The following is a 25,700-nucleotide window of genomic DNA, read 5'->3' on the forward strand; positions in this document are numbered from 1 at the left end:
CATTGAACATCCTCTCCAGCACTGTGGAAAATGACCAGAGCCGAAGTCTGCCCTGGTCATGGACAATGCATCTTTTCATCATACTGATCGCATCCATCAAATAAGCACTGATGCAAAAGTCAAACTGATATATCCGCCGCTGTACTCAGTAGACCTAAACGTGCAGGCGTGAAAATTGAAGAGTATTACTAACCGTCATTCGCTATTACGGGTTTGTCTCTTGCTATAAGTGATGATTTCCTTTGCGGGATACTGTGCATGCCGACTACATAGAATGGCCAAAAACAGAGCAGACTTCTGTACATGGATTGGAATCTCGAACTAGAATATTGAGAAGTGGCTAATATTGATAGTCATAACAAGTGACGACGTAGTTGCTCCGACGTGAGGAGTTTTGGACCTGATCTCGGATTATCTCATTTGCCCGTTCCAGTTAATCATGACTACTCTGAACTAACCTCACAGAAACATCTTGCGTGTCTTGGGTCCCGTATTATTTGAATTGATTTGGATTACTCACCGTAATGTTATGTTAGGAATCCCGCTTCACTCCTCCTGATTTCTGTTCCATATTATATCTTACCATACTAGATCATCTAGTATGCGCGCAGCTTTTTGGTCTAGTTATCAAGTCTCCCCTATTGGAAATGTAAATAATTACAGGTGTCGTAAATCGGTAACTCAGCAAGTATTCAGATGACGGGAAAATTCCTCTAGTTTAATAACTTTATTGTAAACATAGTATGACGATATAAGAATACAAAGGCTGTCCAAGATGTTATTTACAGCTTCCCACGCTCTCCAGATAACCTTCGGCAGGAAGGTTCCGGTGGGCGTTGAGTTTCAAGTAGCGTCATGTTATTTTACAGTGAATTACAGTGGAGTGAAGCTGGGGTATCATTAATTCAGCGCTTTGCCTGAACAAGGTTAAACTGAGCATTATTAGACAATTGAAGTGAGTTGAAGCGTGCGCTGCTTTTGCAAACAACTGTAGTGGCGGTTTGTTTAATGAGCAATAAAAATATCACCTTTCACAATCCTGCCATTTATATGGCAACATGATCCCTCTAGACTCCCTATCACTATGGCTGGTAGGCCATGACCATCATACTGACGCGTTGATGCAAATGTTTCCGGATGATAACCTGCAGTTGGTCGCGAATTTCATTTGAAGCCGCTACTATGACCGGGTCAACATACAGTGTGTGTGTGTGTGTAATTCATACCCTGACAATTTTGGCGAGATAAGCTCTCTACGGTAACACAAATGAAGGATGTCTTTAATATAAGTAAATAGCATAAGTCCACAGGCACCTTCCGAAGCCCTTCACTGAAGGATTTACTGAGATCTAATAGCTTCCCAGCAGTTACTATACATGAGAAACGAGACGTACTAGTCCATAATCTTCTCCAAAACTCGGCTGAGGTAGGAGATATACTGCTGGACTCCCCAGCAGTCCCTACCACTAGTCTCTATTTCCCAGATATAACAATGGCATAGGTGGAGGAGTCAGTACTTCAGGCAGGAAACATAGCCCCTGGCTCAGACAAAATCCCAACCTGCATACTTAAAGTGGCATGGCCTCTGATTAAGGACAAGATACTAATGTTATACCAAGGGTGCCTAAAGATTGGTTATCACCCAAAATACTTTTGACATGCAATCTTAGCAATTATCTAGAAACCAAAAAAGACTGATTGATCTTCACCTAGTTCATACAGACTAATCGCTCTCCTATCAGTACTTAGTAAAGGACTAGAGCGCTTGGTGGCACAGAATATAGCATAGATCTCTATACACTACAAAGTATTAGCAAGGCAACAGTTTGGGGCTCTCCCACTAAGATCTGTAAATAATCTAACCACATGCCTAATATATGATGTTGAACAAGCACTAAATCAAGGCATGACTGCCTCACTCCTTACCCTAGATGTTAAGGGCGCTTTTGATGCCGTGCTTCCTGGCAGACTCATCCACAGATTACGTGAGCAGGGCTGGCCCACTAATCTTGTTCTCTGGATTACCTCCTTTGCTACTGGGCGATCAGTCCAGATCCGACTCGATGGAGAGATTGGCCCCTCAACAGACATTGCCTGCGGTCTTCCACAAGGATCCCCAGTATCTAGTATTCTTTTCATGCTCTACATAGCGCCTCTATTCTGTCTAGAAAACCCAAGGAACAGATTTAGTTACGCAGACAACGCAGCTAACCTGGCAATCTCAACATCTCTTACTACTAACTATAAAGCATTATCAGACTCACTACAAGAAGCTCTAAACTGGGGCGCTGTAGAGGGCATTATATTTGCACCAGATAAATATGAGCTTCTTCACTTCTCCCGATATAAAGTAGACCAGGACCCAATCTACACACCTTTAGTAAAAGCTGGATCTATTATAATCTCAGAAAATACTAAATGGCTATATCTACACTGGCTAGGAATCCTCTTTGACAAAAAGCTAACGTTTAAATGGCATGTTGGTGAAACAGCATCTAAAGCTCTCACTGTGGCTAATGCCCTTCGCTCTCTAGGGAATACTATCCATAGAGTCAAACCTCATTTACTATAGCAGGCTGTATTAGCCTGTGTACTCTATAAAGTATACTATAGCGTAGAAACCTGGTGGCCAGGACGTACTCGCCCTGGATCTTCCTAAATCTCAAATTAAGTTGGAGAATATCTTGAGAAACTAACCAAAGTAATACTAGCAGGCGTAAGAGTAGTCCTTCCAGTTTTCCGCACAACCCCAATATCTGTTCTATACTGAGAGTCTGGATTCTCTCTACTGGAAATTGAACTAGATCAAATAGCCCTCCAAACATCTGTCCGCCTACGGCGTCTTGATCCATACCACCCACTCTGAAGACGCGCAGAACAGATAGCCAGAGACGGCTAACAAACTAGTTGATTTGCCTGCCGAGTGCTGGCGCTCCCCAACTCTGAATAAATAAACCCTCTATAACATGCTCCCTGGTACCCTCGTGAGTCATGCAAGAGTGCCCTAGCCCAAATAGGAGCTCCCATGGGACGCACTAAGGAATAGGCAGCGGCTGATTTCACAGCTTTTCAACACACCATCCCTAGCTCAGATATTGTAATCTTTTCAGATGGATCTAGGCTAATAGATGGACGTGCAGGGGGTAGCTATATTGGATTTTAAGCATACCATCAGTTCCTCCGCTCCTCACTCTTATACGGACATAGGAAAGAGGTCTTTGATACAGAAGCAGAAGCTGCCCTAGCTGGTGCTTAAGCAGCAATAACATACCTAATAGCTCAATTTGCTACCAACCTATGGATCTGCCTTAATAACCTGGAAGTTGCCATGTGCCTCCTATCCCCCTCTACAGGATCCTCCCAAGAGGTCTTTGAATCCTTCCGCACCCTTGCAGCCGCCTGGCCACTACGCGAAAGGCTTCCACACACCAAAAGTGGATCAATCCAAATCTGATGGGTCCCTGGACACGCTAAAATCCCTAAGAATGAAGCGGCTAATCTCGCTGCCAAAGAGGGAGCTGCCTTAACCCCTCCTGCTCCTCACAAATCCTCATACGCCTCACTAAAGAGACACGCCAAGACTCAATCCCTATCCACTGCTCAGTTACAATGGCAGAAGGTGGCACCATAGAGTTATCAAGATCTAGAAATAACTACTTCTTCTAAGTGCCCTGGGGAGCTTCAACTTAACCGACTTGACCTTGGCCATATTATTGTGGCCCATACTAGTCATGGAGACTTTGCAGACTACCATAAACACTTTAATCATGATGATGCTTATCTTCTCTGTTAGTGTAGAGCATAAAAAGCACCTCTATATTTCTTCTTCTACCATATAGCTAAGAGACGAGCTCCTCGTCCACCTGGACCCCCTTCTAAAGTTATCTCTTTTCTTTTAGATACTGTGAAAGGAACATGAAAACTAGCCTCATAGCTAGCAGAGACCCATTTCTTTGAGGATATCTGTCCTCGCCAACCTCTCCTTAGCACCTAGCTAAGTCAGCCCTACTTCCCTCTTATATCTCTCTTTTCCTTCATTCTTTCTTTCTTTCTTTCCTTCTTTCCTTCTTCCCTTTTTCTTTTCAAACTCACTGCTTAAGTATGATGGTGGTAGAATGATGGGTCATGGAGCGTAGGTGGACCATTGCAGCTGGCAAATACCCAAAACCCACTAGGAAGTGGATCTCCCTTTAAGACCATGGCAGCTATGGAAATGCGCCAAAGAGTCTCTTATTTGTATATAAATCTGATAGGACCTGAAGCCCGAGGCTTAACCCTCGGCGGCCTATATCCCAGTAGGGATCGGTGGGAAGCGTGCAAGTCACGAACCACGGCCGTTAAATATACACACACACACACACACACCCCTTACTCTTGGGGGGCAGTCATCAATATCAGGAATTCTATACCATATTGATCAGGCTCGTCAGCTCGTCGGAATAGCTGTTCTACGTGACTAGTGCTAGCGACCTAGACGTAGATAAACCGACAGTTCCGTATCCCAGACCTTATTTTGAAAAGAGATTAGGAAATAAGAGGAAGTAGTTAGTTCAATGCGACGAGTCAATCTATTGTATATGAAATCCCATAGCAATGACTCGGCCGTCACTATACCCAAGCGCAATGGTCACACCCTTCACAGCTAAGCAAATATATAGACGATACTCAGGTGGAAGATACATTAGCTTTTCACCTGCCATAGAGACCCAGTTATTTGATAAAGAGAGTTGATGGTCAAGATGAGATAGGTTTGGGTTACTGTTCATATGTAAAATTGGAATAAGATAATCCTCTGAAGAGAAAGCTACAGACCTTTCCGAATCTGAGTGGCCCGTGAGTGTCTGCAGCTCTTGACCAGTCTTCACATTCCAGAGTTTGATGGTCTTGTCACTCGAGCCTGAGGCTAGAGTTGATCCATCAGAAGAGAAGGCCACAGACCTAACCCAACCTAAGTGGCCTGTGAGTGTCTGTAGTTCTTGACCGGTCTTCACATCCCAGAGTATGATGGTCTTGTCAATTGAGCCTGAGGCTAGGGTTGATCCATCAGAAGAGAAGGCCACAGAGTTAATCAAATCTGAGTGGCCTGTGAGTGTCTGCAGCTCTTGGCCAGTCTTCACATCCCAGAGTTTGATGGTCTGGTCATCTGAGCCTGAGGCTAGGGTCGATCCATCAGAAGAGAAGGCCACAGACCTAACCCAACTTAAGTGGCCCGTGAGTGTCTGCAGTTCTTGGCCAGTCTTCACATTCCAGAGTTTGACAGTCTGGTCGCTTGAGCCTGAGGCTAGGGTTAATCCATCAGAAGAGAAGGCCACAGAGTTAACCGATTCTGAGTGGCCCGTGAGCGTCTGCAGCTCTTGACCAGTCTTCACATCCCAAAGTTTGATGGTCTGGTCATCTGAGCCTGAGGCTAGGGTCGATCCATCAGAAGAGAAGACCACAGAGTTAACCCAACCTGAGTGACCTGTGAGTGTCTGCGGCTCTTGGCCAGTCTTTACATCCCAGAGTTTGATGGTCCTGTCATCTGAGCCTGAGGCTAGGGTTAATCCATCAGAAGAGAAGGCCACAGAGTTAATCAAATCTGAGTGGCCTGTGAGTGTTTGCAGCTCTTGGCCAGTCTTCACATTCCAGAGTTTGATAGTCCTGTCGTGTGAGCCTGAGGCTAGGGTTGATCCATCAGAAGAGAAGGTCACAGAGTTAACCGATTCTGAGTGGCCTGTGAGTGTCTGCAGTTCTTGGCCAGTCTTCACATCCCAGAGTTTGATAGTCCCGTAGTGTGAGCCTGAGGCTAGGGTTGATCCATCAAAAGAGAAGGCCACAGAGTTAATCAAATCTGAGTGGCCTGTGAGTGTTTGCAGCTCTTGGCCAGTCTTCACATTCCAGAGTTTGATAGTCCTGTCGTGTGAGCCTGAGGCTAGGGTTGATCCATCAAAAGAGAAGGCCACAGAGTTAACCGATTCTGAGTGGCCTGTGAGTGTCTGCAGTTCTTGGCCAGTCTTCATATCCCAAAGTTTGATGGTCTTGTCATACGAGCCTGAGGCTAGGGTTGATCCATCAGAAGAGAAGGCCACAGAGTTAATCAAATCTGAGTGGCCTGTGAGTGTCTGCAGCTCTTGGCCAGTCTTCACATCCCAGAGTTTGATGGTCTGGTCATACGAGCCTGAGGCTAGGGTTGATCCATCAGAAGAGAAGGCCACAGACCTAACCCAACCTGAGTGGCCTGTGAGTGTCTGCAGTTCTTGGCCAGTCTTCACATTCCAGAGTTTGATGGTCTGGTCGCTTGAGCCTGAGGCTAGGGTTAATCCATCAGAAGAGAAGGCCACAGAGTTAACCGATTCTGAGTGGCCCGTGAGTGTCTGTAGATTGGAGCTCCACGTGGCTTCCACTTGTGGTAATGGACATATCCATTTTGGAATATTATCGCTATACATCTTTCGCACAACACTTTGTTTCGGTGAAAATACCAGTCCTGAATGATAAAGTTGCAGAGGAGCGATACTAGTCATAAACATGTTCTTAAGGATGAATCTCCTCGCGTCATATAAAAACTCAGAGATTTCAGTATTTGTATTCTTCTAATAGTGTTATTATTAATTATTATCCATAAGAGCAGACACACTTACCGCGACCACTGCCTGGAGCATATCTATATTTCCCACAGCTTCGGATAGAATACCCATAAGACTTAGTACCTCGAACCAATGAAGGAGATGTGTTTTTAAGAAGGGAAGGATCGGGAACTCAGAGACGTAACCTCTACTCTGCTGAAGGTGATATACCCAGTACTGACAGGAGTATTGCAAATCTGTTGAGAGATGTTGATTAACAGTCTGGCTTTTAATATCAGCTCGCTCTATTCCATAGCTTGATAGACTACAGATATTTTGCTTCAGGCCAGTGCCCATTACACGGAAGCAATGCAAGACTATCTTCCGATGCGTCTCTTTTTCATCCACATGGAAGGTGCTTGTCGTGCTAATGAGGAAGTCTCGGAATGACAAATGCAGAATGCGGACTGGTTGGTGAGGCTCATCCGGTATATTTAGGACCGAATGGAATCTATTCAATCGATTGCTGATAGTACGCTGGGGTATTCCTGTCAGTCGTGCAAGAGCAATGACGGAAAGAGGAGTAGCGAGAAGAATAATAACTCCAACTATGTTCTGAAACTCTTCCATGAATTGCTCGCAATCACGCTTATTCCTTGAAACAATGAGTTGATTCAATACCGGCAGGTACGTTCTTTCAATATCTGATGTAGATGTTGCTGCTTCATCTTGGAGAACAGCTGTAAGACGTTCCTCGGGAAGCCAGTCCCTATCCCCTACAAAACGGCAGATAGTGGCCGCGAAAATGAACAAAGGGACGGCCATCTTCACCAGCTTTTCCATATTTTTATTTCCAGGCCACTCCGGGGGAAGTAAATGTTCGTCCCGTATTTCTGACAGTTTGTGCTCCAGGAACAGGTGAATATCATGTTCAATCACAGGCTGAGGAAGACCATGGAGAACTAAGTCCTGATGGTTACTATTTTGCTTGAAACTAAGCCGGATTGGAAGTTCAGGCCTGCTAGTCAAAAATATCCGAAGACATACAGATTGCACATTCTGCAGTCTAGGCAACAGTCGAAGTATAACTTGGATATCGTCTTCCCGATCACACTCGTCCAATGCGTCAATAACAACCACAATAGTTGCTGGTTGATTCATATTTAACCTAACCAGAGGCTGTAAAAGAAGCTTGTCGAATTGTTCGCTGAGAGATTTAGATGAGATATTTGGATTATCCTCAATAACTTTTGAGACAGCGGGAATCAGTCGCTGGTGTTTGGTGACCAGCTGTTTTGTGATAGTAGGGATCAAATATCTTGCATTACTGCGATTGGCTTCACCCCGCTTGAAAAAGAAGGTGGCGCCTAGCTGATCCTTGTTTTTGAAGGATTCAGCAACTGTTCGAGCAATGGTAGACTTCCCCGTTCCCGCCATTCCATTCAACCAGAATATACATTTCCCGTTTGATGACTCGGCCCACTCTGAAATTTGGGATAGAAGCTCGACCCTGGTGCCTGGCAGACAAAAATATTCATGCTGATCCGCGTACGAGTCAAACTCGGCGCCATCTGCAATTAGCAGCTTGTCTAGGGGGTCTGCACTCGTCAATAATATTCCCAACTTCATAAGACCTCATTAACTTATCTACCTGCACAAGAATTAAAGTAAGCATTGATCGTGCCGTTATTTATCCCCGTCTGCATTCCATAATTTTGGTCATGAAATGATATTGAAGACGCCATGGTCATATCATAGTACGACGATGATAACGCGGTAATGATAGTGTGACGACGATACCACAACAATGTTTGGGAATGGGAATCGGGAGGAGTTGTAGGAGCGGAGTAGGCGGGGTAAGACCAGTTGTCAGCGCGTGAAATTTACGGGCTGACCATTTTGGGGGCTACAGTCTGATATTGGCCAACCAGCCGTCTACGGCTTAATCCAAGAATCCCATATAATTAATTGTGTCCATGTTCAAATAGTCCCCCAAACATTGCTTTTTACATGGCCTACTTACGTGCACTTGTTGAAAGGTTGGGATAAGAATTTGGTATAAGGTTGTCAGCTATTTGTATGCGTATCTACTCCGTATGTAAGCACATCTTCGGCACATAGTTTAGACGAGTAAGCCAATATATCTCATTCGTCCACCCAAGAGACCTTCCTAGTACACGATTCGCTATCAGGTATCCTGAAGTCGGGAATCAGCATAGTCCCACTAGATTTCCTAAAGTTTTTTACGGTATGGGAGTTTCAAAAGCATCATGTTATTTTACGGTAAATTACAGTTAAGTTAAACTTACGGTATATCATTAATCCGGGCACTTTGCCTGATCAAGGTTAGGGTGAAACACATAAAACAATTGAAGAGAGTAAAAGCGCGCACTATTTTTGCAACCAGCTGTAGCAGGTGATGTGAATGAGACAGGTATATTGCTACCCAAGAGGAGAGGCGAAAATCAATCGCAGCTTGTCAACCCTCCAAAAAGAAGCAAACGGCTGAGGAATCGTGCTGATCGGTGTTGCGAGGGGTAACTCATGCTCATTACCTACGAGCTTTCGTGTATCTCGCTCTTCCATTTCTGAGTGGACACGCGCCAATCGCAAAAATCTTTCTTTTAGATATTCTTATTTTTGAAGCTATCTAGCCAGCCATTCCATTACCGGACAAAGCTATCGCGACCATCCACGGAAGTTGGTGGCAGTTATGTATATCGTCGGCATAAATGGCCAGCCAGACAAATATTTGAAGAGAACCAAAAAGGAAAATGAATTGTTGACCGTTGGAACTCAATTGTGACCAGGTGTTTAAGTCGAAGTAGTGGTTCAGGGGAAAGGGAAAATTTTCAATTGATTTAGTGCATTGGAAAGACTCTACTGCAGAGTCTCTGTAGATTCACCAAAGGCCCCTCCGTCGAAATCGAAATATTGTTCATTAATTTCATAGCAATCATGACCTTCTCACCGCAACTGTTCATGTTCATAGTTGAAGATCTAAATCTGGTAAACTTTTCGCGTACAAGAAATCATTGAGAGCAACCGGTATAAATCAAACCAATTGACTCTATGTACATACCTCCTAATCGGAAATATAATCCTGCTATATAATACCCAGGTGGTGGTCGAAGGTTCCTGACTATGGAATAAATTTTTGGCTGGGAAGATTCCAGCCGACGGTCGTAACTGGTTTTTAGCTGCACAGCCATGAGCTGAAGTGAACTCTACAACTTTGCTTGACGAGAGTATAAGGCTTACCGCTATAGCAAGAGAACGGTTAGAAGTCCAGATCGACTTCAGTCAATATTTTTTCGGGAGCGTTCAAAAATATGGTTTTGGGATTAGTGTTGCAAACGCCAACCCAATAAGTTTCCGACGATGCCTGTGCAGAAATCCCCGAAATACCATCAAGACCACTATAAACTTTGATGCTTCGCAACCCTTGATCGATCCATATAGCTTCAACTGTGAAGTTCCCGAATTGGGACACTAAATCTACTTCCAGTTCGGGATCTCCTTGCACGTAATATTCCTCAGAAATGTGTCCGCGTCCTGAAAGAGATACATGGTCCCCTTTCATCAGGAGAGTCTCTGGAAATGACGGGGGAACATTGAGGCACCAATTAACATGGCGAAACTTAAGTGCCTGTGATCCATGTAAGTGGCCATATATTTTAGTGCGCATCAGATACCTCTCACGTCATGAACAATCCGAATCTCTCGACGATTCTGTTTTAAACTAAAACCTTCCCAGCATCCAACGCAATCAGGACCCCCGAGCAACTGAGATGTACCCCGAGATGCCCTCAATACGCGTAACGGCCCTGCGTCTACGGCTGTACATCTTCTGCCAATAAACTCGGATGTACGCGTATGGAGGGAAGGAAACACTGGTTATGCAGGAGAGTGGAAAGGCCCATACAAATTACTAAGCGTTGATGGCGAGACGTGCACAATTCAGTTTCCAAATGGACCAAAGCAATTCCGTATAACCGTTGTGAGGCCGTACTACAAGGCACCGGATGAGAACGACCAAAACACCGATTCGGAGCATACAAATGAAGGGCCTGAGGTACCCTCAGGCACAAACTCAACACCACCCACACCTCAAGACGACGAGTCAGACACACCTACACCCCAGGCAAGGCCTGCACAGCGCCCCCAACGAAATCGGCAATTACTAGCCTGGTATCGAGATGACCTTATACAATCGGTATTCGCTCAATTCGACCAATCACAAGAGAAAGAGATCAACGGTCTATTGGAAAATGGTGTATTCGAAGTGGTCAAAGTAGACGACATCCCAGAAGGCACCCGAATTTTCAATTCGTGGTTCGTCAACGAGATAAAGAATCCGGGCACCGACAAGGCCTTTGAAAAGTCGCGACTAGTCGTACAAGCCTACAACGACAAAGGGAAAGAGATCATATTGACTCAATCGCCTACAATACAGCGCTGCAGCCAACGCCTGCTTTTGTGCCTTACAACCTGCATTACTAATACTCATCTTTTCCTACGCGACGTCACGCAAGCCTATGTACAGTCAACTACGCCCCTCGCTCGCAACAACTTCTACATACGAACCCCTCCCGAACTCGTGCACCTGTTCCCTCCAGGCACAATATTGAAGGTTGTCAAGCCTTTGTATGGCATCCCTGAAGCAGGAAATCATTGGTTTCGAACATATCATGTGCATCACACAGACAAACTTAATATGACAACATCCACCTACGATCCGTGCCTCTTGCACTGCATTGATCAGTCACAAGGATTTGGCATTGTCGGCATGCAAACCGATGATACCCTCATCCTCGCCGACAACGCTTTCGCGAACCGCGAAGAGAATGAGATCAAACGAGCTAATATCCTTTGCAAACTACGAGAGAAGCTTACACCTTCGAACCCGTTAAAATTCAACGGTGGCCTCATTGCGGAGGATGCCCAGGGTATCACCCTTACCCAGGAACGCACTTGTAAGCTTATACGGTCTGTACAAGATCGACATGCGGATACAACAAGTTCCCGAGGCAAGGTCCGAAAGGACGTATCGCCGCAGGAACAATATGTGGCTCAACGCGCACTTGGAGCCTACATTGCTTCCGTATCGCAGCCTGAGGCCTCCTTTGATCTATCGTTCGCTGCCCAGATCACAAATCCAGAAAAAGACGACATCAAGTCACTTAATAAACGCCTCCAATGGCAACTTGATAATGCTGAACGCGGATTACGCTTTGTACGTCTGGATTTGGATTCGCTACGCCTCGTAATATTTGTAGATTCGTGCTTCGCAAACAATAAGGATTTCTCCTCCCAAATTGGCTTTGTCATTGTTCTTTCAGATGCCGCAAATAACGCAAATATTGTACATTGGTCCTCAATCAAGTGCAAGCGCGTCACAAGAAGCGTACTTGCTTCTGAACTTTATGCCATGGTTCACGGCTTCGATTCGGCTGCGTCAATTAAATCAAATCAACAACAACGCAGCTTCTACATCTCACTAAGCCCCTTCCCCTTGTTATCTGCACTGACTCGAAGAGCCTATACGAATGCCTCGTCAAATTAGGCACTACCCAAGAAAAGCGTCTAATGATTGACCTCATGTGCCTCCGTCAATCATACGAACGCCAGAAAATCGCAGAAATCAAGTGGATTGACGGTGAAAGCAATCCAGCCGACGCCATGACAAAGAGCGACCCATGTCGTGCTTTACAGGCACTTATTGATACAAATAAGCTGAATATCAATGTGGATGGATGGGTGGAAAGATCTACAACACCTCCAACGCAACATACACCAATCCCTTTACCTTATCAATCATGTACCGCTCATCATACTGTCCCTATTTCTTAGAGAGTTGCCAGTGTCGGAACGTGAATATCAAACCTAGCGCGTTTCAGCACTGGATATCAGTTAGTCTAACGCGGCACGTGCGTGCCACGTTTATATGTAGCTAGCTATCCCCCGTCCCCCTTACTCTTGGAATTCCATACCATATTGATCAGGCTCGTCAGCTTGTCGGAATAGCTGTTCTACGTGACTAGTGCTAGCGACCTAGACGTAGATAAACCGACACTAACAGACTACATAAAGTGGTGATAGTGGATCAAGTTTGCAGAGGTTGTCTGGGAAAGAGAAATGCGATGTTTAAGAATGTATCTTCTGAACTGGGGTAATGCATAGCGCAGAAAGACTTGGGCTTGAACTGGAAAGTGGTGGCCCCCGAACTGCCTTATTTAGCCGCGTTCCTTCCCGGGAATTGATTGGTTGAAAGTAATTTCAGCAGTCATGAGACTCATGGTGCTAGTCTGAAACAGATAAGGCTAACGGCAAATGGTAATTCACAGGTGCTCTCCTTATTGGTCAATATAGCTGGCTGATTGTGAATATCCAGCCAATGAACAAAAAGACGTGATACATGTCAAGCATCAGTGGAGCTGGTGTGAGATAGACTAGCTATTTTAATTCTAATCGTATTATTATCACCGATAAAATGCTTCGAATTGGTGTCTTGATGACGGGCGCTAATCTAACGAGGTAAGTGGTCCAATGAAGACAACAACACTCTCTGGTGGGGTTCCCGGCGTCTTGTCCTGTAGTGGGACCCGTGAATGCAAGCCCGCTTGCAGATGCTGTACATAGTAAGCGGTGTTCAGGAATGGGTGGCGAAACAAAAGCTTCCGAAGGAAAGGAATTCATGTCTAAGTTGGAGAGTGAAAGGCTGTGGCTTAAAGATGGCTACTATGTAATTCCCCATGTTGTTATTTGTTGGGATTCTGCCCTTAGATAGTCAGCACCGCCTACCGGATGTAGTTAGCGCGCTGGTAGCTAGATATCTCCGCTCCTAGGAACCTAGGTTCCTAGAGAGACACACACAACAGAGTCAGTTTTCCTGCTTCAAGCACAAGAGGTTATGAGCACCTGAAAATTCGTGTTTTATTCAAATAGATTTTCCTCTCTTTACTGCACTCATTTTTACTACTTTTGAGGCTATTCCCACGCGTATTTTTGTGTGTCAATCCGCTGGAATTTGAATACCTTCTTACCCCTAAATACCCGGCAAAGATGACCGGCAACGAGGGACAGAGCCAACAAGGCCAACAAGGCACTCCTACAACCTCAACAATTTCACACTTATCGTCCACAAGTGCAACTTCGAGTCTTGTAAAGACACAATATAGCGGTCTTACAAAGTTTGCAAATACCAAATTGGACTTTGCTTTAATCGAGAGGCTTTCTAGAAAAGACCTCTATGATGTTTGGATTGAAAATATCGAGGGAGACCTTTTTAGCAAGAGTAAAGCCTTACTCAACATTCTCAACAGAGATTTAGCACGTCCAGATGAGGATAGTGCTCATTTTGACATATAGCATCAGCTATCAGCGACCATCTGCACCTAGATGAAGAATCAGGTTTCGAACAATCTAAACTAAGAGATTAGAATGATTAATGGAACAATATGTTACACCGATGAATACGCTTTTGCCATCAAGAAGCTTTGCAAGGGAGACACCAGTGAAAACATTGGATGGAATTAAATAGCTTATATCCTTGCTTTGCACCAAGACAAATTCACAACATTTGAAGCCTTCATTATTAGGATTCGCAACGCTTACTTCAACCTCCTATCCACAAATCTAGAGATGGGAGCATATTTACCAACAGTTCTTATGATGGATGGCTTACGTTCTAAATTAGGCTCATGGATTACCGCTTACGAGAAAGACATCCCACCTCTATGCGATATACAACTAGAAGATTTTCAGCATCTTGTGTCTAAGGCCATAGTTACCGCAAAGCGCTATCAAGAATACCATTCAAATACAACCCTCCAACTCCCGCAGAGCAATACAAGCAATGTGCCACAAAATAACAAGGGAAATGGAAATAGGAACAATAGCAGCAATAAAATGAGGCATGAACCAGCCCCAGATACGGACATTGACAAGCATGTCATAAGCTTACGTGCCTTACCTTCCAAACAAGGCAAATGTGGTTATTGTTCATCGCCTACACACGATACCACTAATTGTTACTATCTAATGGATGAACTCCCTAAATCATGGAATCCTAGGCGCAATAATTTATGGAATTACTCCAAGGCCAAGAAAGCCCGAGGTGGTTTAAAGAAGAGTAAAGATTTGACTAATCAGAAACCTACCCCTGTGCCACTAGCTTCGACTAGCCTCTATAACTCTGCATTCAGTACTGCTCAGATCCCTGTCGTCAATACTAGCGAATCCACTACTAGACGCGGACCCTGGATTGCTCCGAGCACAACGACTACATGCATCAAATTATACCTAAGCCACCTAAAGGATGACCCGCAGCCTTACAATGATCAGGTAAATCACGACTTATCTGCAAGCGTACTCGCTACAGTGCCTAAAGTTGTTGACGACTTCGCACACTACCAAGTTACACGTGATAGTACCACAACACTCTCACTTTACATGCAACCTAGAAGCATTGAGGGTAGTTGGGTAGCCGATTCAGGCGCAGCCAACAATATTGCAGATGACAACGCTACATTCTTGAAATATCGTAAGTACAGCCCTAGTGATGTCAAACCTACCTTTACATGTTCCAATGGCACCATCAGTACCACACAAGGTGAAGGAATCACCCTCATGAGGCTTGATAGTGGCAATGACACCTATACAGATATCGCCTTGAAAGTGCAACATGTCCTAGGATTAAGCTTCAACCTGTGGGCCACAGAGCCATCCAAGAAAGATCATGGGATTTAGTATTGTTCAAAAGATTACACTATTCGAAGGATAACAGATGACTCTATTGTCAGTCATACACATACCATTTTTCAAGTGCCTATCGTCTACACAGTTAATGTATGAGATAAGCTTATTACAGCTCACACAAACCTTGCAGCTGTCTCGCCTATCTTGCAACATAGGCGACTTGCACACCTAGGCCACAAACGCACAAAATTGGCAGAGAAGTTAGGAATTGTTGAACCAAGCGATGATCAACATGAGTTTTATGAAGTATGCCAATTAGACAAGGCTAGACAGATTATCTCTCGCGCCAATATGCCTAAAGCCATGAAAGTTGGAGGTATTATTTACGTCGACATACAACATATCAAACCTACAGCCCATGACGGCTCAAATTACGCTACTTTCATCCTTAACAATTATTCGCGGATGCTAGAAGCAAGATTCCATATCAATAAAGATGGCGCCTCTAAAGCTCTTATTGATTACTGTAAGGAATTCCACAACTCAGCAGGCTGTTGGCCAGTTCTTATTGCTAAAGATCTTGGGAGAGAGTTCAATGTCTTCAACAACTGGGCCAAGAACTTGGGAATCTTGTTGAGGCACTCTCTACCGCGTACAAAGGAGCCAAATAGGGCAATCGAACGCCTACAGTTCTTTATTGTGCAAATCAGCCAAGTCATGATCATCGATACAGGATTACCGCCTAATCTATGGCCCTTTGCGATCGACACCACCATCTACATTCACTCAAGGCTACCTTTGGTAGATAGAAAAGAAGCGCTGATACAAATTTGGCGAAGAGGCCTTTTACTCCTAAACCCAACACTATACCTCGAACATCTCCGTGTATGGGGATGCAAAGCTTACGTATATATTCCCATTGAGAATCGCGTTAAAGCTGAAAAGGTGAAGCCTAAGGCCCTGATTGGTCGATTAGTTGGCTACGTTGGAGATCACGGCCACGTGTATAGAATCTGGTATCCGGATACAGGCAAGACAGTAGTCACACGCGACGTCACCTTCTAGGAAGGCGATGAGGATGGCACCCTAGATATTGTCAACGACGTGCAATCTATGCCTAAGGCAGGTTGGGGCAAACCCATATCAATAAAAGTTTTTGATGCGAATACGTCAAGCAATCGCTCCGAACGCCTATTATTGACAGGTGAACCATCTCATGAGGATATATTCACTATCCTAGGCCAGGATCAAGAGACTACATTCAATTATCATGAAAATCAGTACGCACAATGCCACCTAGTGACGTTATCCCCATCTCCAGAGAACCTAGCCTCAGATACACCAATTGAGTCAGTGGAGTCTGACCACAAACCCACAAGTGATATTCAGGATATACAAATCCACGATTCACCACCAGAAAACAACAACAAAGACCTCTCACCAGATCAAATGCAGCTCCTACAGGAGACTGCAGCCACGCAGCCAGCTGAGCCGCAGAGACTAGAGCTAAGGCGTTCTAGCTGCTCAACCAAAGGTCAGCGCTCTATAGCATCATTTAAAGAGGAACAGACAACTCAAGCCGAGCAAGAACGACTCCGCCGTGCACAGAAAAAGGTCAAGTTCGCCATAGAAACTGAGGTCAATGATGATCCCAATGAGTCTACAAACCCTAACGCGTTGATAGCCATTGCAGCCACAGGCCTAACAAAGCGCAAGTGAGAAATCCAGATACCCACCAATCACACGCAAGCACTTAAGGCCACCAAGGCTAATCTCTGGTTTGCCACTGAAACAGAGCAGGTAAAGAAGCTTAAGGACAATGAGACCTAGAATCTAGTTGAGATGTCAAAAGATGGTACACGGATACTACCAGGTAAATAGATTTATGACATAAAATCCACACCAGATGGTGTAGTCACAGAGTATCGCGCACGATGGGTGGTTTGTGGAAATTTCCAAGAAAAGTCTAGTCAAGCGACATGGTCTCCAGTGGTAGGAGATATGAGTACAAAAATATTCCTCTCCTTTAATACGCACCACCAGCTATTCCTCTACCAAGCCGACATCATCGGAGCATACCTACACGCGTTACTTGGTCGCCAAAGGATACTTGTTAGGCAACCTACAGGTCATAAAGAAGGACGTGATTTGGTATGCCTACTCAACAAAGCCATGTATGATTTACGCGAATCAGCTAACCTTTGGCATGGTACTATTGACAGCAAATTACATGACCTAGGCTTCCTCCCATTGGCTGAAGATCCATGCATCTATTTTAACAAGAGCAGAGGAATCTACATCCTTTTATATGTTGACGACACCCTTGTTGCTGCAAAGGACATCGATGCAATTCACTAGCTTCTCAATAAACTAGATGCGGAATATGGAGTAAAGCGAATTGGTCATCCGAAGAAGTTTTTGGGATGCAATCTACACTACAATCCTACTAGCCAGGTTATCTCGATGTTTCAGGAACCGTATGTCAAGGAGATACTCAACCGCTTCGATATAGACCACTGCAGCGGCCATAAGGCACCTATTGAACCAGGCTCCAAATTGACGTTTACCGGTGAGTCACCTGACCCCGGATTTCTCGAGATTTACCAGAAAATAGTCGGATCCCTTAATTGGCTGGAATTCAAAACAAGACCCGATATCTGCTTTGCAGTGCGCTTCTTACAATGGAAGCAAAAAGAGCCAATTAAAGATGACATGGAGCATACAAAAGGCGTTTTACGCTATCTACGCGCCCACAGCAATCTAGGCCTAACTCTCAATAAAGATCCGAAGCGAGGTTTGCAACTTTTTACTGATTCTTCATTCACTGATCACCCAGATAGCAAATCCTCTCAAGGATGGTGCCTTTTTTGGGCTGGGTGCCCTATCGCTTGGGATACGGCAAAACAAACTTGTGTTGCACCATCTTCTACAGCTGCAGAATACATATGCTTCAGCGATGGCATGAAACACGCCCTTTATGCAAAAAGGATCCTCATAGTATTTAGCTTAATGAAAGAAGACGATAAAATTACTGTCGGTATAGCAATCTTACCTATCTCGGCGCGGGAATGGGATATAGTTTTTCCGTGCGCTATAGCGTACGGAGGATAACTACATCTCACCACCCGCATCCCCCTAGTTCTTAGGATTAGTCGCAATATTAGGAATTCAGTATTACTGGCTCAGTCAGCTTGTTGGATTAGCTGTCCTTCTTAGATCTTGCGATCTAAAGAAGGTAAACCAACAATTACCCTCTACACGGATTCCAACAACGCTATGGACGCACTTAAAAAGCGCTCCACACCAGCCGTGAGATGGCTAGCCAATCGTTACCACTTTGTAAGGGATATCCTCGAAAAAGGTGAAGTAGTTGTCGAACGCGTTGACACTGACGACAATGTCGCAGACGGTTTTACAAAACCCAAAAATCCAGTCAAGTTTACAGAATTTCTAAAGCAGCTGGGACTGGAGCCAATCGACATCAAAGTCGACGAGGAATAAAAAAAAATTTTTTTTTTTTTTTTGTGTAGGTTTTTACAACTCAGTTCTCAACACCATGTTTCCACACTCAGTGCCCTATTTATATGCTTTTATATGGCTTCATGTACGATAGTTCTTTCATGGGCGGTTTGCTGGGGGGGGTGTGTTGGGATTCTGCCCTTAGATAGTCAGCACCGCCTACCGGATGTAGTTAGCGCGCTGGTAGCTAGATATCTCCGCTCCTAGGAACCTAGTGTTAGATAACTAGGTGTCGACAGGACGATACCTCTGACCCTAATTAAGAAAGTGCACATCGCCAAAATGCCCCTTGATACCAATCAACTACAGTGGTCAAACCTGTATAGTTTCATGTTTGTGACTCGGATTCTTCGCTTTGCCTTAGCTGAAATTCCTGTTGTTATTTCCCTTACTTCTCTGAGGCCGCATTGGAATATATGTAGACATAGAATCACCCTCAATTCTTAGAAAGAGGGAGGGGGGAATACATACAATTTTGCTTGTTAATTCTACTTCCAATACGAACACTTTCCACGTAGCAAAGCTAGGAATCATTGCCGAATCTGCCCCCACGGATTAGTAATAATCCAACAGTTTCTCCCCCCTCAGATTACCCTTGTTGCACCCGATGAGATTTCTATCCTAAGAAAAAGATAAAAACAGAATTCAGTACATGTCCGCTCTGCACTATTCCATATTCTGACATTTTAGTATTCTCATACTGTGTAAGTCTTAACGCTTTTACTTGCTTGTGAATTATATACTGAGCATGCAAACTGCCGCAGACTTAACGAAACTGATTGCCACCATAATATCAGACACAACATGGGGGAGCCGCTTTCTGCAAACGCGATTCGTCTTCTTAACTCAATCAAAGATAAAATCGATAAAAATGATGCTCAGCTTGTTGGGACAGCGTTTAATTGGGGCCAACGATATGGCGGTGGTGAAGTGGATAAACTCATAAAAGAGATGGAGACCGAGTTGCGAACTGAGTTGCGAAAGAAATATAATGTATGTACCTGAGATACTAGATATGAAGGAGATGTACTAAATACCATCTTATCATAGGTGTTTACCGTCGCTCCGATGAAATTTGCTTGTGCAAGTCGAATGGAAAAGGATACACTCGTCGCCCCAATGGAAACATTCGTATTCACTCCGCGGGAAGGCGAAAAATATACAGTTGAAAAGGGATCAATCATTTACATGAACGATGATCCTGAAGTATCAGCACCAAGCGCTAGCCAATCATCTGTGGACGGGTTTCTTATTATCACGAAACATGTGTCGCAGGTATAGTGAATGGATATGAACTTTTCTCACAAGATTTGGTGAAGTTATCTGCTTCACGTAGTATATCATCAATATCAATATCAATTGCTCTTGCGCGTCTAATATCACCCAAGAGTTCATCGGAGTCCACCTGCTGAACTTGATATAAACCAACACTAAGGTCGTCCAAGAGTTCGCGGGAATCAACCTGTGGAGCTGAATATGTATTACGGGCGCTGATATCACTGGAGCTCGCTTGCTGAACTTGATATAAACCAACATCAAGGTCGTCCAGGAGTTCGCGGGAATCAACCCGTGGAGCTGAATATGTATTACGGGCGCTGATATCACTGGAGCTCGCTTGCTGAACTTGATATAAACCAACATCAAGGTCGTCCAGGAGTTCGCGGGAATCAACCCGTGGAGCTGAATATGTATTACGGGCGCTGATATCATCCAAGAGGTCACTGGAGTTCACTTGGTGAACTTGATATAAACTACCAACACTGAGGTCGTTCAGGAGTTCGCGGGAATCAACCTGCGGAGTTGGAGATTTTTCAGAATTTACTTGCTGCGCAGTCTGCGCAGTGATATGTATCTCCTCGTAAGGGTGTTCCGTCAATGGGCTGTTTTGGCTCATCGGAACCCCATCTCCGTCGCATGCCGCGGAGTCTGGCGTAGGACCAATGCGGTTGTCATCTCTGTTTGCATCACGAGTTGTCCCTTCATTTTGGTCACAGAATAATTCGTTACTAGGGATTTGTCGCCGATGACACGGACGTTTCGGATTAGGTGGTACTACTTCATCGTCTTCCGTCAAGTTGGTCAAGGATGATCCGTTCGAAGATTGCACTGAACTTGTAGAATCCTTAGAGCGTGAGTTGTGTTGAATATTTGACTCAGTATCCGAATTGCCGTTTGCTGCTGAACTTGCTGATGAGAGACTCGAGAATTGCCTAACCGATTTTTGCCTGTAACTAATGGGGTATACTGGACGCAAGATTCCCGTTTGGCCGAGTGTTTGGGGAGGATTTGGGCGATCGTGATGGTGAGAAATTGCTGATGTCGATGGAGGCATTGGGGATGGTATGGGGGGTAGCACCTGGGTGTTCGTTTGCTGAGTCTGCCGCAAAGGCGGCAGTGTGACTGGAATAATGGCCAGCGAGTATACCTGAGTCATCAATACCAAAATCCTCCGTATGAATTCGGTGTTTATACCCAAAGGTTCTTGTTTCGTGCATGAAGCCCATGAAGCCCGAGAAGCCCTAGTGTAAGCTGATGTCGGATAATCCGGACATCCGGCGAGGCAGAAGAAAGGGTATACGATCTCGAGGTTAACTAGATTTCAGCAAATAACAGGCCATCTTCTTATCAGGGCTCAATATAGACCTCAATTTTTACCCCTCATGATAGCTGTCAGATAATTCGAATGTCCGAAAGCAGTACATATCTTATAGCCCCCGAATTTACTCCCCGTTATCACCCACAATTTATCCTGCCAAAAATGTCTATAAAAAGGTCGGCTTTGGAACATGTTAGATTGGGCACGAGGCACAGAGACAAAAAGGAACACAGAAATACACTGTACACTCGGATGCAAAACCGGTGTCGGGATCCTACTCTCTTTGAATGTTTCTCGAACCCTACGCCAAGCGGGACTAAACTACTTTTAGAGAAACTTCAATACAACCCCACTTCGCCGTATCACGTATGGTATTGTACCGGACATATACATGATCAAGTTTTGCCATGCCTGTTTTCTCTCTAACACAGATGAGACAGGTAGTTTACAATTAGCACCACGCATAGAGTTGTATTGGAAATTTATTCAAATTGTTTGGCTCAGGCTTAGGCTTTCATTAGTCGGTTCTAGAGAGATACAGGCTCAAACAGCTCGAAGCGTGCACGATCCGTGAGTACCATTGGCTGCTGACACATCTATCTCCAATTTCTCAGTCTGCCAACTGATCAATGCCGCAGCGATTGATAGAGTATCAGGATGGCCAACGCCTAGAATCTTCATCCGTAGCCGTTCACAATTCCGCAGTAAGTCAATGGCTTCCGCGCGGCGGCCTTGCTCTTTCAAAGTGGAGGCGAGGTTGGCCATGCTGGACAGCGTGTAGGGATGCTCCACACCCAGCACCCTCGTCATCGTCTCCATCACCTGCACTAACAGCTCTTCCGCCTCTTTCCATCGACCTTGATTCCTGTACGTCGACGCTAGGTTGGCCATGCTGGTCAGTGTGTCAGGATGCTCTGCACCTAGCACTCTCTTATCTCCATCACCTGCACGTTCAGCTTTTCCGCCTCTTTCCACCGTCCTTGATCCCTGTATGTTAACGCCAGGTTGTTCATGCTGGACAACGTATCAGGATGCTCTGCACCTAGCACCCTCTCCCTCATCTCCATCACCTGCACAAACAGCTCTTCCGCCTCATTCCATCGACCCTTAATCAAGTATATTGATCCCACCATTTGCATACTAGCCAGCGTTTCTTCATGTTCTAGACCTAGGAGTTTCTTCCGAGCTTTCATCGACTTAACTGACAGCTGCTCACCCTTAGCCCCATTGCCTTTTAGCCAGTCATACCACGCGGCCTTATACAACACTGTAGCCCACTCTAGTAATGAGTCTCGTTTCTGTGGCCGCTGGAGGGCCGCTGACTTTACATGCGGGAAAAGAACCTGACACTGTGCCCAATTCTCATACTCTCCCATGGGAAATTGCGCATTTAGGTTCTGGACATACTGTCCCTTCCATTTCTCCAGCTCGCCATTCACTTCTAGCCATCTCCGTGTTGCTAGCTGCACTAGGCTGTGCATGTTGAAGGTCGTTCGGTCCACATTGATTGAGATCAAGGAGTATCTTCGCAGTATGAGGATATCATCTTGGAACTCATCCACTATGCTAGATTCAGATTGACTATCGTCTGCATCATCGCTCTCATTTAGCTCTGTATTCCTCTGTCTACCATGATCTCGAAGAAGGGACTTGGGAATCCCTTGACGGTCGAAGAAACTCATGAGCGATAGTAAGTCGGCTGCTGATTGTCGGTTTTGGCGTATGCTGTCAAATGAGATCTGCCATGTCATGAGGACCGAATTCTTGGCTTCCCAGTCTCGACGAAACTGGCCGTCTTTGTGGTCCAATAAACGGATCTTCTTGCGATCGTTTTTCTGAAATTCATTGAGGTACTGTCGTACCGAACAACCGCGATCTGGGTCAGAAATATATGCTGCGGCTTGGACCATAGCAAGCGGGATAAACTCCAACGCTGCTGCAAGTTCAGGAATATCCTGGTCCTTATCCTGCTTCTCATCCTGCTTTCCCAGCTTCTTGTCAAATAGTACTCGTGCGTGCGCCTCGTCCATTGGCTCGACTACAATGACATCGCGCTGGTCCACCAGCTTTAATGTTGCCTCCCTGCTTCGTGATGTTATCAGAATAGACCCATTCGGGCTTTGTGGAAGATACTCTCGCAGCGGGCGATCCGCTCCGCCGTTTTCATGACTGGCCTGAGCCTGAGTACTATCAGGGCGGTCGAGGAGGAAATGAGCATCATCAACATTGTCTAGTACGAGAATCCACTTTCCATTCTTGCTATCTCGCAGCCAGTCGTGCACAAGTTTGAAGATGTTGGCCTTGGGATCCCGTCGCCCAAACAGCTTGGCCGTGTCTGCAATCTCCCGATAGCTCTGTTCAAACCGGGCGGCGTTACTGGCATGAATCCAGAAAATCCATGTTTCAGACGATCGCTCGTGGGCTTCATATGCATATTGAATCGCAAGCTGTGACTTCCTGCATGTGGAGTTAGCAGTGTGGCTACCAGTAAAGCGCATGCACATTTACACACCCGACACCACCCAAACCCACCAGCGCGGTCCGGGACCCTGGTGCAGCACATCGGCTGTGGAGCTGATCCAGGATCGTCCCACGGTCGACAAAATCTGGATCGCGAAGGAACGGGATGGATAGGAATGGACGGGGTGGAGTCTCGGGACGCTCTACGGGATGCTGTCAGCACGACTCGATGGTGGGGAAACAAGTGACTTGCCCGCGGAATAGTAGTTGACATTTCCAGCGATATAGCCCGCTTGTAGTCCATGGTTGTGTGAGCCTGAGAAGGTGGCATTACTACGGTTGGGGCCGGTAATTTTGTTAGTACGATTTTTAGGCGGTCAGGCTCCGGGGCTCACCGCCTTTTAAATAGAATATTGACCATCCGTCTGCTTTCAGCCTTTCAAGCCTAGATATATGACATTTGACGATCAATATGGCCACCCCCGAGCCTACCAGCCCCCCTAGGGCAACAAGCGCAGCAGCTCTCGAGCCATCTGATTCCAGGCAGAATTCAGCACGGCTGAATAGGGATGAACGGATCCGAGTATTAACCCTTCGAGATGCTGGATTTACATATCTTCAAATCTCTCAGCAGCTTCAAATTAGCTATCGCCAAGTCCAATATACGTGCCAAAGCCAGCAAGCAACCCCTAAAAAGGCCCGTGGCAACCCTCCGAAGCTCTCCGAGGCTGAAGTTGATCATATTATCGAATGGATTACTTCTTCGAAGCGTACGCGACGTATGCCTTATTATAAGGTTATACAAGAGCTTAACCTATCTATTGGAAAGCACGCCCTGGCTCGAGCCCTTAAAAAACGAGGTTATACACGATGCAAGGCTCTTAATAAACCTCCTCTATCAGATAAACATAAACAAGTACGTCTTGCCTGGGCCCTAGAGCATTTGAATTGGACGACTGAACAATGGAATCGTATCCTTTGGTCTGATGAAACATGGGTTACTTCAGGATTTCATACGAGAATCTGGGTAACTAGAAAGGCTGGTGAAGAGTTAGAAGAGACTTGCATACGATCCTCTCCTGCACGGAAACGTGGATGGATGTTCTGGGCTACTTTTCATGGGAATAACAAGGGTCCGTGTTTATTCTGGGAGAAGGAATGGGGAACTATTAACTCAGAGAGATATTGTCAACGGGTTATACCAATTATTGATGGCTATATTCGCTTATTACGAGACGATATCTGGCTTCAATTTATGCAGGATGGGGCACCTGGCCATGCGAGTAAGGAGACTCTCGAAGAGCTTCATTCTCGTGGGATATATCCAATTTATTGGCCAGCATTCTCACCTGATCTCAATCCAATTGAAGCAGTATGGAATTGGATGAAGGATTGGATTCAAGAACAATATCCAGATGATGAGCAACTTTCTTATGATCGACTCCGTGAGATTGTACGAGCTGCTTGGGATGCACTGCCTGAGCAGTTTTTGAAGGAGCTCATTGACTCTATGCACGCTAGATGCCAAGCTGTAATAGATGCTCGAGGTGGTCATACAAAATATTAGATTAGTAATCAGATATGACTGGCAGAATTCATTGGATTTCAACCCCTGTAAAAAAGTCGTGCTAACAAAATTACCGGCCCCAACCATAGTATATTCAGCAGGAGCCATGACGACGGATCATGATTTGGAAGCTATCAGAATCTTGTCTTTGGCTGGGTGGATGTCCCTTTTGTGCTGGACGTTTCGGCGTGTTCTAATTATAGTTCCGCCAATGTCACATGCCGAGAAGGTGGGGTGCATGGTCTGTCTCGGGCCGCCATTGGCTGCTCTTGATCAGGGAAGCGCCCAACATCAACTTTCAGATACCGACTTG

At 45.3% G+C, this 25,700-nt stretch overlaps 8 protein-coding genes across 9 annotated transcripts, besides 11 other annotated features; 5 read left to right on the forward strand and 3 right to left on the reverse strand.

Moving 5' to 3' along the window:
• Positions 1 to 160: part of a mobile genetic element that runs on past the window's edge.
• A 1,071-nt stretch (positions 161 to 1,231) lies between these two features.
• Positions 1,232 to 3,766: a mobile genetic element.
• Positions 3,767 to 4,028: 262 nt separating this feature from the next.
• Positions 4,029 to 4,082: a microsatellite.
• A 263-nt stretch (positions 4,083 to 4,345) lies between these two features.
• Positions 4,346 to 4,365: a microsatellite.
• A 203-nt stretch (positions 4,366 to 4,568) lies between these two features.
• Positions 4,569 to 8,334, reverse strand: TSTA_052170 (WD-repeat protein, putative; the record flags this gene model as incomplete). The annotated part of the gene is made up of 2 exons (XM_002486759.1): positions 6,621 to 8,334; positions 4,569 to 6,572 (listed from the first exon to the last, which is right to left on the reverse strand). The coding sequence occupies exons 1-2, from the start codon at positions 8,172 to 8,174 to the stop codon at positions 4,569 to 4,571; spliced, it is 3,558 nt and encodes a 1,185-aa protein (XP_002486804.1). The 5' UTR covers positions 8,175 to 8,334.
• A 2,002-nt stretch (positions 8,335 to 10,336) lies between these two features.
• On the forward strand, positions 10,337 to 12,111 carry TSTA_052180 (uncharacterized protein; the record flags this gene model as incomplete). Its single annotated transcript, XM_002486760.1, has 2 exons — positions 10,337 to 10,386; positions 10,428 to 12,111. The coding sequence occupies 2 exons, from the start codon at positions 10,337 to 10,339 to the stop codon at positions 12,109 to 12,111; spliced, it is 1,734 nt and encodes a 577-aa protein (XP_002486805.1).
• Positions 10,789 to 11,979: a mobile genetic element.
• Positions 12,112 to 14,588: 2,477 nt separating the features above from the next.
• On the forward strand, positions 14,589 to 16,964 carry TSTA_052190 (uncharacterized protein; the record flags this gene model as incomplete). The annotated part of the gene is made up of 3 exons (XM_002486761.1): positions 14,589 to 15,159; positions 15,436 to 16,283; positions 16,311 to 16,964. 3 exons carry the CDS (start codon positions 14,589 to 14,591, stop codon positions 16,962 to 16,964), a joined length of 2,073 nt encoding a protein of 690 aa, XP_002486806.1.
• Positions 15,012 to 16,361: a mobile genetic element.
• Positions 16,581 to 18,239: a mobile genetic element.
• On the forward strand, positions 17,709 to 18,746 carry TSTA_052200 (uncharacterized protein; the record flags this gene model as incomplete). Its single annotated transcript, XM_002486762.1, has 2 exons — positions 17,709 to 18,242; positions 18,462 to 18,746. The coding sequence occupies 2 exons, from the start codon at positions 17,709 to 17,711 to the stop codon at positions 18,744 to 18,746; spliced, it is 819 nt and encodes a 272-aa protein (XP_002486807.1).
• Positions 18,573 to 18,713: a mobile genetic element.
• Positions 18,742 to 18,769: a sequence feature (AT_rich).
• A 604-nt stretch (positions 18,770 to 19,373) lies between these two features.
• Positions 19,374 to 20,140, forward strand: TSTA_052210 (uncharacterized protein). The gene is made up of 3 exons (XM_002486763.1): positions 19,374 to 19,468; positions 19,529 to 19,757; positions 19,815 to 20,140. The coding sequence occupies exons 2-3, from the start codon at positions 19,569 to 19,571 to the stop codon at positions 20,043 to 20,045; spliced, it is 420 nt and encodes a 139-aa protein (XP_002486808.1). The 5' UTR covers positions 19,374 to 19,468; positions 19,529 to 19,568; the 3' UTR covers positions 20,046 to 20,140.
• TSTA_052220 (uncharacterized protein) lies at positions 19,562 to 21,609 on the reverse strand. 2 transcript variants are annotated; one of them, XM_002486765.1, is made up of 3 exons: positions 21,010 to 21,609; positions 20,070 to 20,951; positions 19,562 to 19,998 (listed from the first exon to the last, which is right to left on the reverse strand). In XM_002486765.1, exons 1-3 carry the CDS (start codon positions 21,266 to 21,268, stop codon positions 19,949 to 19,951), a joined length of 1,191 nt encoding a protein of 396 aa, XP_002486810.1. In that variant the 5' UTR covers positions 21,269 to 21,609; the 3' UTR covers positions 19,562 to 19,948. The 2 variants fall into 2 exon arrangements, with proteins under 2 accessions (XP_002486810.1, XP_002486809.1); XM_002486764.1 differs by having other exon boundaries at positions 19,562 to 20,951.
• A 248-nt stretch (positions 21,610 to 21,857) lies between these two features.
• Positions 21,858 to 24,124, reverse strand: TSTA_052230 (kinesin, putative; the record flags this gene model as incomplete). The annotated part of the gene is made up of 4 exons (XM_002486766.1): positions 21,858 to 22,374; positions 22,431 to 23,817; positions 23,873 to 24,023; positions 24,070 to 24,124. 4 exons carry the CDS (start codon positions 24,122 to 24,124, stop codon positions 21,904 to 21,906), a joined length of 2,064 nt encoding a protein of 687 aa, XP_002486811.1. The 3' UTR covers positions 21,858 to 21,903.
• A 168-nt stretch (positions 24,125 to 24,292) lies between these two features.
• Positions 24,293 to 25,387, forward strand: TSTA_052240 (transposable element tc1 transposase, putative; the record flags this gene model as incomplete). The annotated part of the gene is made up of 2 exons (XM_002486767.1): positions 24,293 to 24,599; positions 24,627 to 25,387. 2 exons carry the CDS (start codon positions 24,293 to 24,295, stop codon positions 25,385 to 25,387), a joined length of 1,068 nt encoding a protein of 355 aa, XP_002486812.1.
• Positions 24,377 to 25,384: a mobile genetic element.
• Positions 24,392 to 25,252: a mobile genetic element.
• Positions 25,388 to 25,700: the final 313 nt, after the last annotated feature.

The sequence above is a fragment of the Talaromyces stipitatus genome, genomic scaffold (assembly GCF_000003125.1).
Source record: "Talaromyces stipitatus ATCC 10500 scf_1105507295487 genomic scaffold, whole genome shotgun sequence".
Lineage (NCBI taxonomy): Eukaryota > Fungi > Ascomycota > Eurotiomycetes > Eurotiales > Trichocomaceae > Talaromyces > Talaromyces stipitatus.

Excerpts from the sequence above, each read along its gene's own strand:
- TSTA_052210 (XM_002486763.1), top strand. The coding sequence starts at position 19,569 with ATGGGGGAGCCGCTTTCTGCAAACGCGATTCGTCTTCTTAACTCAATC. Across the intron at positions 19,758-19,814 it reads AGTTGCGAAAGAAATATAAT|GTGTTTACCGTCGCTCCGAT; the intron begins GTATGTACCTGA and ends ATCTTATCATAG.
- TSTA_052220 (XM_002486765.1), bottom strand. The coding sequence starts at position 21,268 with ATGGGCTTCATGCACGAAACAAGAACCTTTGGGTATAAACACCGAATT. Across the intron at positions 20,952-21,009 it reads AAACGGGAATCTTGCGTCCA|CAAGTTCAGCAGCAAACGGC; the intron begins GTATACCCCATT and ends GTCTCTCATCAG. Across the intron at positions 19,999-20,069 it reads AGATAACTTCACCAAATCTT|ATGATTGGCTAGCGCTTGGT; the intron begins GTGAGAAAAGTT and ends ACCCGTCCACAG.